Below are 12042 nucleotides of genomic sequence, written 5' to 3' on the forward strand. Positions count from 1 at the left end.
CATACTTACATACCAAGTAGTTATAAACTCCCAACTGTAAAATGAAGGTCCAATACTCCTGTCAATGGTATGCTGCAATGCTCATGTTGCTTTAGGTACATTGATATATGTATATCTTTTTGGAGTCACTGTCAATCAACATATTTAGTCCTTTAGGTATGTGTGTGGTACAGTGTGTTGTCCAAAAGCTTTCAATTGTAAACAATAAAGATGGATAAGGGGGATGAATGATGAAAAAAAATATTTTTTAGCTGCAAAGAAGCAGCAGCTATATGCCATATAGTACATTTCAGTAAACTGGCACAAAGTTACAATTCAAAGCTACTGTTTTTGAACATAACCCTGCAGGACACTGCTTGAATATGAAATTAGAATGTGTCTGCAGCATAATTTGGATCTTAGCTTGTTTGGCTTGTCAGAAATGCTAACAATAATCCTGAATGAGTCTATTAGGGACCAACAGCCAGAATTAATCACAAAGGACACTCTTGTTATGTGTCATATTACAGTCAGTATGAATTAGGTAGATAGATACGCGCGTTGTGTTATCCATCTGCAGAGATATCATGTGAGCAAGGTCACAGCTCTACCCTCCACTCTGCTGCCCCTCCCCTGCCCCTGTGCTCGTGCCATCCAGAGTGCTTCACATCACTCAAAGATGACAATCTAATGAATGATCCTTGTGCTGCGCTCATGGTGCCTTCAAGTGCATCCCGCCAAATAGCTATTAAAATACCCTACACTCTGTGATTGCATTTCAGCGAGGAGGAAATTGGGGAAGGAAATAGATTGGGCCAGAGGATTAAAACGGTTGAGGGGTTGATTAGATAGCAACAGCCTGTCAAGATCTCATTGACCAGGATATAGTGTTAGGCAGCATATCCCAGCACAGGCATGGATATCTTAATGTCCCTTTCCACTGATGGTTTCTCTCTCTCTCTCTCTCTCTCTCTCTCTCTCTCTCTCTCTCTCTCTCTCTCTCTCTCTCTAAAATTGAAGTTTTTTTTAAGCACTGTGAAGTTCAATATACAATACAAAGATAAAGGTAATCTCAAACAATACAAGTAAAAATAATATGAATAACGATTATCATAATAATCAGACCTGTATGAAACAAAAACATGATCTCATTACGAGGCTCATAAACAAGATTTTAAGAAGACAATTGTATGAAGGAAAAACAGTGGAATTGTGCACGTATGCACTCTATCAAATTTAGTTTTGTCTTATATATATAATACATAGTTCAGAATGGATTTCTATGTTTTAGCACTTGTCTATATATAGTTTTTTAATTCAAATGTATGTTTTTATGTATTCATCATCTATGATGAAAAAGGAAGCCGATGCTGAATTAAAAATGGAGAGGTGATGGGATTAGATAAATTCCTTTTCAAACATGTATTTAAAATTGACTGTTTTCCTAAACCTAGTGAATATGTAAATAACTTTCATAAACACATATCTAATATCTCCAAGAATGCCTTTTATCATCTAAGGATTATTTCTAAAGTTAGACCCTTCCTGTCACAATCAGATGCTAAAAAACTGGTTCATGCTTTTATTTCTAATAGACTTGACTACTGTAATGCACTTTTTGCTGGACTGTCTAAACAGGTCTTAAAAAATTCCATTTTATTCAGAATGCTGCAGCCAGAATATTGACAAAACCCAATAGGTTTGAGCACATCACTGCTATTTTAACTTCTCTTCACTGGCTCCCAGTTAAAGAAAGAATCAATTGTAAAATACTTCTAATAGTTTTTTAAATCTATGAATGGTCTAGCTCCCCCCTACATTGCTGACATTTTCACTGAATACACACCAGACAGATCCCTTAAGTCATCAAATAAAGGTCTAATTAATATACCTAAGATCAATTCTAAATCAGCTTATGGTGCCTTCAGTCATTATGGTCCCACTCTCTGGAATTCTCTACCACATGAACTAAGGTCTGCTACTACTGTGTCATCTTATGAAAGCAATCTCAAAACATTTTTTTTTCACAAGCTTTTAGCTAGTTTTAAAGAATGTATTTTTTGTTCGTACATGTTTTTTGTTCTTGAATGATCTTTCCAATTGTTATGCTTTTATCTTGAAGCACATTGAGTCTACACATGCAGTATGAAATGTGCTATATAAATAAAGTTGACTTGACTTATGCACTATTCTTTTGTTGGTTCGTTAGTTTATGGTCTTTGAAAAACAAAACAAAAAAACAACCCCCCCCAACAAAAATGTACATGTTAAAAAAAACAACTTATTAAATTAATTCATTTATTCAGTGTTTTGTAGACAGCACTTCAGAAGGTTTATATCATTTCTCAAAACTCAACTACACACAAAATTTAGTAATTTTTGTGAGGGAGACTGGGACCTTCTCCAGAGAAGACAAAGAAGTAGCCTTTATTGGTTACTGTTTACTGTATTTATATCATTTGACATGATTACTTGTATGTTTGTCTTTAGTTAATTTAATGTAAATGATTAAACCAGTCATAACAGTGTTCCAACAGCTGTTGGGATGCAACGGGCTAAACACACTCCCTGCATGGCTGAACATGTTGGCATCCATAACACATTAGAGCAGCCACATTGCCAATGTGAGTAGCAAACGCTAGCCACAGCAGTCGAGCAATGCAGCCATCACGCACTAAAAATGCAGGAAACACTTCAGAAACTGAAGCAGACAGGCTGGTACAGAAAATGCACAGGAAGGCTTGAACAATTTGTGATTTGCTGTAGTCCTTGACAGTTTAAGTTTCTCCTCACACACCAACTCTAAAAATCACATAATCTGTGTGCGGATATTGCGGCTACTAGTTTAATGCCTGACAGCGAGCTCTATCTTATGCACAGTATAGTGCAAATGTCATTGCTAGTTTTAGATCGACACAGTTGTCATTTTCATGCCCAGTGCCCAACGTTGCGTAAGTTGCAAATGTACCTGTACCCATCTGTGCCCCCCATCTGCACACCCCATGGGTGTGTTAGTTTAAAAGTGAGGCGTGGTCAGGTGCGTTGCAATGGCGAGTGGCAAGTCAATAGCGCAGTCTGTCTTATTTAAAGGTTGTATTATTTAGATGTAAGCTGCACCTCAGCAGGCGGGTAGAAAACATGAGTACACTCTGATTTTATGATTAGAGAGTCGGCTGTCAGTCATTTTAAACAATTCCTTGCACACAGTAATGTCACTTCAGAAAATATTATGGCATATTTAATCAGTTTGACTAAAAGCTAAGGAGTAAACCCTCCAGAGCAGGGTCAGCAACCTTTACATTCAAAAGAGCCATTTTTGGCCCTGTCCCTCGCCAAAAAAATCTGTCTGGACCCACAATACATATTTGTGTCTTAATGAAGGTCATACAGACTAGACAGTCTAAATTAGCCTATCAAGATTATTAATAGGTCTAAATGAGCGTTAATTTATATTTTCATATCATGTGGCAACTCTGCTGCGGGCTACTTATGCTTACAGTATAAGTACATTTCAATGATGCCATGTTTTGATGCATTTATGAAACAAAAGAATTAGCCTATGATTAATAGAAATAGAGTAGCAATACAGAACTATACATGCAGACCTACTCTGTCCTCCCTGTGTTTTTGAAAATGTACAAAAGGTAGCCTCATTTATATAGTAAATAAAACACATAGCAGCAGCCTAGATATAACAACAGTAACAGTGAAAGATTAAAACAAAGGACTATTTAGCCCATTTCAGCATGAGTTAGTGCCTCTTTTTTTATCCTCAGCCACATGCAGTAATCAACCCTTGGGTTGAGCATAAAACACAATGGTATTAGCTCAGGATCATTCAATTAATCACTATGGATAGAACAGATACCGTTCTCTAGGCTGCACATTATTACTGTCGGAAAATGTAAGAATTACTGTAGGCCTACAACAGTGATGATGAGGGGTTGCAGACCCCTGCTCCAGAGGAAACAGAATTCAACTTTTAGCTTCTATAATTATATAAGACAGGATCTCAGGATTTATCAAGGGGACAGCTGCTTTACTCCAAACTATTGTACTGTATGAATCTAGACTGTGTGACCTTTGATGTATAGAAGAACACAGAACATTAATTAACATGAAATACTAACCGGTCCTGTCAGAAGTTTAAATAATCAGTAAAGTTTATGTAGGTGTGTGGTGTATGTGGACTGTTCCTCGTGTGAAAATGTGCATAATGTTAATGTAGAGATACACTGATCAGGCATTACAGGTGAAGTGAATAACACTGATTATCTCTTCATCATGGCCCCTGTTAGTGGGTGGGATATATTAGGCAGCAAGTAAACATATTTTCCTCAAAGTTGATGTGTTAGAAGGAGGAAAAATGGGCAAGCAGAAGGATTTGAGCGAGTTTGACAAGGGACAAATTGTGATAGCTAGACGACTGTTATGCACATGTTGTTGGGTGTTCCCGGTCTGCAGTGGTCAGTATCTATCAAAAGTGGTCCAAGGAAGGAACAGTGGTGAGTTGGCAACAGGGTCATGTGTGGCCAGGGCTCATTGATGCTCATGGGGAGTGAAGGCTAGCCTGTGTGGTCCAAATCAACAGAAAAGCTACTGTTACTGAAATTGCTAAAGAAGTTAAATCTGGTTCTGATAGAAAGGTGTCAGAATACACAGTGCATCGCAGTTTGTTGCATATGAGGCTGCATAGCCGCAGACCCGTCAGGGTGCCCATGCTGACCCCTGTCTACCACCAAAAGCTCAAACAATGGGCACGTGAGCATCAGAACTGGACTGTTCTTATGAATCACATTTTCTTTCACATCACGTGGATGGCCGGGTGCGTGTACGTTGCTTACCTGGGGAACACATCGCAACAGGATGCACTACTGCAGTCAATGTCAACTGGCGGCCCACGGGCCAAATCCGGCCCGCCAGAGATTTCGGTCCAGCCCCCAGAATAACACTGAATTCAGGAATAGCCTGGTGAAAAAGTATGTTTCTATATTTACTTATTTTTAAATCAAATGATAGAAATGCCTTCTGAAAAGTAGCTTGTGCCATAGCCTGCCTTCAATCAAAAATGACAATAAACTTGTTGCTCTCATTGAACAACTTTTATTGTTTCCCGTGCTCATTTTTTCACAATGTCAAAATTATCCTTGCTTTGGCTTTGCGCACAATTGCGGTGTCTCAATAACAACCATCAACATAACAGACTAAGCATCATAATTGCAAGCCTTGCACATCAGCAAATAGTTCTAATGACAAATAAAAGCGACAGGCCTCAGTTATTAGAAATGTTACTCTTTACATCAAATTAAAGGAGCCTGTGATCCAACAAATAAATACAAATAAAGTAAAACCAGGACAATCCCAAGACTAAAATACTCAAATTTGCTTAATGAGAGAAGTTACATTTCCCCTTCGACACTATCTTTTTAACATCGGGCTTGACAGCTGTCAGGCTTTTGTGCAAGCAGTCCTTCAAAGACTGGTTTGACAGTCGGTTCCTCTCATGCGTTTTTATAGAGTTCATTTTTTGAGAACGCAGCTTCACAGGTGTATGTTGACCCGAACATGGTTAGCACATACATGGCCAATGTCTTTAGTGTGTCATACTCTTGGGGACAAGCCACCCAAAAGGCGATCAAGCATTCAGCACCACGGAGAGCAGCCTTCATGTCACCAGCAGCCTGGATGTCAATCAGTTCACTATGAATAGCCGCCTTGTCCAGTGGCATCACCTTCCTCACATTAGCGGAGAATTCTCCACCTGGGCTGATAGTTAACGGGTCACGCACAGATCCAATGACATCCCTGGAAATGGCAAAGTCACCAAATCTGGCAGACAAATTTTCCCTTCGTGTTCTCTGTGACCTTGCTGTGACCCACTGTCTTAAGTGTGCTAAAGTGGTGGTCAGCTGCTGCTTTTGATTGACTTTGCATTTAAAAATCCACGACTTGATCCCTGAGGTTTAAGCTCCTGTTTGTAAGATGGTAAAACTGACGCTTTGGGTTTCCCAGCTCGTCAGATACTGACGCTTTAGGATTGTAGGTCAGGTCGGCCAGTGTCTGACGAGTTGGGAAACCCAAAGCGTCAGTTTTACCATCTTACAAACAGAAGCTTTAACAAAACGCTCCAGCGCTTTGCCCTTACTGAGCCAGCGCGTGTCGTTGTGGAGTAAAAGCAGGAACACACCGGCCCAACTGGGACACAGCCACTGGGTCCTGCCATCCATGTGGATGTTACTTTGACACTTACCACCTACCTAAGCATTGTTGGAGACCATGTACACCCTTTCATGGAAAGCCTGATGGCTGTGGACTCGTTCAGTAGGATAAAGCACCTTGTCACAAAGCAAAAATGGTTCAGGAATGGTTTGAAGAGCACAGCAACGAGTTTAAAGCCCCTGTACGGAGTTTTTAACTGGATATAGAAAAGTCTCTGGTTTCTGCTGATGTGTCTCTGTTACCTACAACAGCAAATGAGCCCATCAGCTTTTTCTAAGTAGTCTAATTCTATACCTCTGAAAGGCATTGGTCGGGTCGGACCACTGACGAAACGATTTACGGCAGTCAGACCGGAACTGACGACATTCAGGATACGGCCAAAGTGATACGGCATAGCTGTTTTGTTGCTATGCTAGCCAGTGCTAACCGAGCTAAAACTTTTGTCATGGCTGATAATGAGACAAAGAAAAGAAAAAGAATTAGAACCGAAGACCAACGAAAGGCAGAGAGGGAATCCGATCGAGCTAGGGCTAAAACACGGATAAACATTGGCGATTCCTTCCAGAGATGGAGAGAGTTGCGGGGCTTGAAGGGAGGGTCAGATCCATAATTCGCCTGATTCCTCCTAGACAGGTTTGTAAATTTTATTTCATTTATGAAATGTAATGCGGGACGTAGTTTACAGCAATACATGAATTCATGTTGTTACAACAAAGCTGGCTAACATTACCATTAGATTAGCTCTAGATACTACACTCATGAAAACGACAACAAACGTCTTAGATCACGCATCCATTTCAGCTGTGTGTATCAGCCCAGCCGACCTGCAACGATGCATCGGTAATATCCTCTGTCATTATAAATGATTCAGTTTCTTACTTAGAACAAAACATCCATCACAATCACTGTGACTTTGCTGTAATGCTAGCTCTGTAGCACCGTGGGTAATATATATAGCTGGGAAATTGCAGTGCATCAGCAGCATTACTTTGTTTCACCGGCGGCATATTATATTACGTAGAAATACAAATAGACACATTACCTCGTCCATATGCACGCTGCAGATAGCTGCTAAAAAAAAAAAAGTTTTCAAAGCAAGTCCCGTCGTCTTTCCGACGTTTCCAAAACAAATCTGCAGTCTTCATTCCGGCAAAACACTACCACTTTCGTCCAGCGGGGCCGCCAAAATCAACACTAAATGAAAAGTCTGTACAGGGGCTTTAAGGTGTTGACTTGGCCTCCAAATTCCCCACATCTCAATCCAATCGAGCATCTATGGGAAACAAGTCATGCAAACAAGTCCAATCCATGGAGATCCCACTTCACAACTTACAGGACTTAAAGGATCTGCTGCTAACATCTTGGTGCCTGATTCCACAGCACACCTTCAGGGGTCTAGTCTAGTACCCATCTGCATCCAACCCACTGTTGATTAGAATAATAACTTTCAAGTCCCGCCTGATCCATGGATTGAGCTCTATGCATTACTAAACACAGAAGGATAACCAGCAGTGCTCCCACTCCTTTGTTAAATATCAGTGTATTTTCTCCTATGTGGTCAAAAGGTTGTTAATAGAACAGATTATTGTGAATGTCAGTGTGCAGTATCGGAGGACCATATAACTGTCTCTCTTGCAGACAAGTGCTGCTGTTTAATAGCAATGTTCGGCAAGGTCCTGCCACACCTGGTCCTTTAAGGGAATGGGAGATGACACTGTGATTAGTTAAATTTTTGTTCTAAATACACTCATGACTAATTAAGAGTCTAAATACAGCCACTTTGCAGGATGTGCCTTAATTTGTGCCCAGATTATGAGCCACTAATACAAGTATAGAGTTGTGAAGGGATGATTTATTTTGTGGGCTAACCCAGAAGTTACTCTTGCCCTGGTTACCTCGACAAAAAGCCTGGAATTTTTGCATTGGATTTTGAAATATTGCCAAAAATAAGCTCTGTGGCAAACGCTAGCTTATGATAATTAATCTTATTGTTCAGCAATATAATCTTCACACATGAGCATCACTTTTGTTTTTTTCAAAGCTTCAGTGAAATTGCTAGATATAAAAATCTAATTTTAGCCTATAGACAAACCACATTGCGGATGCCTGACTTAAACGTCACCACCATTAAGCATCTCACTACAGAATTACTAAACATTTTCTATGAATTGATCAATCTACAAGTTGTAGAGTTAGAATTAGAAAAACTTGCAAATAAAGTCGGCCTGTAAAGATGGACTACTGAGTAAATAAGTCTCTGTGTTTGGCATAATGGCATTTAATGCCTTGACACCTTCTGTCGTCCTGTTTAGCCACTTTGTAGCAACTGCCTTTTTTAAAACACGTAAGCAGTTTCCTAATGAGTTTATGGTCTAAATCAGTACTTTCAAGTTTTCTTCAGTACAGCAGGATATGCTTTAGGATGTGCCGCAACTACAGCGTGTTCTTGGGATCTCAGTTAGATCCAATCAGGATTGTTGGCGGCAGCTGAAATGCCAAGTACAAGGTTTCAGACACCAAAGAATGACATCATATCCAGCATTTGGACCATCTCCCATATTAGAGTGTCCGGAATTTATGACATTGTCGTTGTGACAGAGAGCCTTGGTGGTTTCCTAGCCCCTGGTTTGAACTGCTCTGCATCAGAATACTTTACCTGTTCAAACACCCATGATGCATAGCCATGTTAAACATGACAATCTCCCTTTCATCTGTAAAAAATCTGCCTCTGCCTCTCCCTCATGACTCCAGTATTTACACTCATGCAGTGAGCAGCTCACTGAACAGCAGTCAAACAGCTCTATAGACAGCAGCATTGAATAAAACAACTTCTGCACTAATCTGCCATCACCCTGGAACAAGTCTACTGTAGTGGTAGGCTCATTTATAAAAAATATCGACATGAATAAAAGAAGTGCTCATTTCATTTTAATTAATTTCAACTGTTGTAGTTATTTAACCATAAACTTGGTCCCATCAATGTGTGTCTACGATTCCAAAGTAAGTCCTAAGAAGTGTATTTCTGTCAGTCTGGAAAATCCCCCGAGACTCTATCTCAGTCTTGTTGTGAGATGAAGTACTGATTTCAAAAATTGTTGAATCCAAATTTTGTTGGTGTTGTTGCTCTTCTCCCCAAAGAATGCACAACATGCATAAACATGCTGTAACACCTGATGTCCCAATAAAAATAAAACAATATCTTATAAAATATGATTTTACTACTGTTACTGTTAACTTACTGTTGCTGTTAAATTATAATGTGGTTGTCGTTGTTGCCTTTGGTTTAGATGATTTAGATTTAGATTACAAAATAATTAAATATGGTATGAATCTGAACATGTGGAGGGAGAAACCAGATCATTGACATGTGTTTTTCTGTCTTACTCTCCTGTTTGGCTAAGTCATAGTACTCAATCGTAAACCAGCAAAGACCTGAGAGAGTTTCAATTATAGGATTTTCATGCGGAGCCTCACTTAACATCACTATGGGGCAGCAGAGAAACAGGAGCTGCACTTAATTTGGCAGCGAGGGAGTCCTGACTGTATCATCAGGCTGTGATTGTTCCTGCAACGAATGCTGAGTTAGGTAACAGTGCTGTATTTTATCAGTACGATGTTGAAAGAAAAAAGTGTTGGTAAGCAGTACACTAATTAATGACTTAAGTTGCTTGTTATATGGCTGCAATTATATTTCAGTGTAGACACAAATAACCTTTTTCTTTGTTTAAATCGCTTCATTAATTTATTTCTAGCAACAAATTCATTACATGAGACAAAATATAATTGAGGCTGTTTTCACATCAGTTTGATTGTTTGACTGTCATCCCACATTGGATCATCGAGCTTCCTTCTCCTCTTTCACACTTGCTTGCACTTTTGACACATGTGAATAAACTAAAGACTACTATGTGATCATTGCAAAATTAGGGCAACGGAAGGAATGCCACCATAAAAGACTGCAAGGAAATAAGAAAAATAGAATCCCTCTGCTGCAGTCTCTCGAGTGACAAAGTACTCCGTAAGGATAGTTTGCTCATAAGATTTGCTCAAAGTGGGGCATTTAGCTGCTAAACAGCTAGATATTTCCCACAGGAGTTTGGAGAAAATAAGAAATAAACTAGAATGTTTGCTAGCGGGCCAAAAACAAAGCTCCAAATTAATGATAGTGCAACTTTTAGCTATCAAGTTTACCATATCATCTTAAAGCAGTTTTATGGTAGCTTAACACCCCTTAAAAGGACTGCTTCTGAGACCCAAAAATGAAAGGTCTGCATGTCCCAGTGCATGTACCACAGCCTGGAGTGTGAGGTGATGTTTCAATACTGTGAGAGTGAAACCATCAATGACTCGTACAAGTATCAAAAGCCAAAAAACAGGGCTCAGACTTAGGGCTCACTCAGTTGGAGCACAGACAGTCTCCTCACAACATGAGGTGATCAAATATGACCTACATATTGTGTTCACCACTGTTTAATCCAAGTTGATGCCAGAGCGTGAAACTGTCACTAGGTAACTTGTGTCTCACTTGCATGTGCATCGTTGTACATGTGAATAAAAAACAAAGCAAAGGCTATCATAAAATCATTGCTACATAACACATAGTGTTTGGTGAGTATAATCAGACCCCAGACCATGTCAAAAGAAATGCACCTCTGGTAGAGCTAAACCTGTGTACCAAAACTGTACTGTATCAATCTGATCTTTGCAGACAGGGTAGAGGGGACTTTGGCCTCTACACCAGAAAACATAGAGCACAAATGTGTTGCTGACAGGAAGCAAACAGCTCAAACATGAAAGGCTGTAGATTGAAGAGTGAAGGACATAAGTCTGTTCCACCCATCTCTCTCACTCCCCGGTCTCTTTGCCCTCAGCTCCGCCTTTTGTAAGAGCCCATTGTTGGTTGAGGATTTGAAGTGTGTTTTGTGGCTGACTTTGGCCTTTTAGATGTGCACAGTACAGTACAGCACTTTAGAAATTCTCTCTGCTGGGGCTTTTTCTGATGTGGGTGTTTTTTATTCTGCTCTAGGTGGGCCATGCTTGATGGGTCAGCTATCAGCTCTGTGCAGCCCTGCACACAAGGTCTTTGATTCACCACTCAAAGAAACACACACATACACTTGCACACATGCATATAAACATGTACACCTCACAGAGCGCAGTGCAGGTACGCACGCCTCACAGTCTCCTTGTTCTTGCCCTTGACTTTTCATTTGGCTTTTTGGAAACTCCAGCTTCCTCTCAACACAAGCTTGCTTTAGGATAGAAACAGGAGCCTTTATACATATACATACAAACAAAAAAATGTATTTTGTTTATCTTTCTGTCTTAGTGAAAAAATGATGATAATTAAGGCCACAGGCAAAGATATTCCTGAATAGAACAAAAGAGAAACAAATTCCAATTGAGAGCTAAAAAGAGGACAACAGGAATGAACCAAAACCACAGTCTTAGTAAAGCTACCTGCGACTCCTCTCTGCTCCGAGTTGTTCAATCGATTAAGAGGCTGTCTACACGAAAATGCTCTTTTGCGAAAAGGCAGATGTATTGCAATTTTGTATTTGTTTCATTTACTTACCATAGCCTCAGTTTCAGATTCTGATATCATTTTACATTAACAAAATGCCATTATGTGCAATTTGAAAGCCCCCACAGTTGCTGAGTTCAGCAACAGGGGCCGTCAATAATGGAACAATGATTGGTTGGGGTTTGGCACGAGGTATCTTTCACCATCACGATTGGTTAGTCGCCACCCGCAAAGGAAGATGGGATAACAATGGCAGCGTGAACAACATGAGCAGAACATGCTGCTGCATGCGACTTGCCTGAAGTCCCCTCGCTGCATAA

At 40.0% G+C, this 12042-nt stretch overlaps 1 protein-coding gene across 10 annotated transcripts in view; it reads left to right on the forward strand.

The window, feature by feature from the left end:
* sez6b (seizure related 6 homolog b) overlaps window positions 1-12042 on the forward strand; it is a 437962-nt gene that overhangs the window by 146569 nt on the left and 279351 nt on the right. The window contains exon 2 of one of the 10 annotated variants that reach the window (XM_030393164.1): window positions 11225-11277. The exons of the other annotated variants lie outside the window; for them this stretch is intronic. Coding sequence (XP_030249024.1) covers window positions 11225-11277 — 53 coding nt within the window. The remainder of the gene's footprint in view (window positions 1-11224; window positions 11278-12042) is intronic. 10 annotated transcript variants of the gene reach the window in all.

Source organism: Sparus aurata, chromosome 2 (genome assembly GCF_900880675.1).
Source record: "Sparus aurata chromosome 2, fSpaAur1.1, whole genome shotgun sequence".
NCBI lineage: Eukaryota > Metazoa > Chordata > Actinopteri > Spariformes > Sparidae > Sparus > Sparus aurata.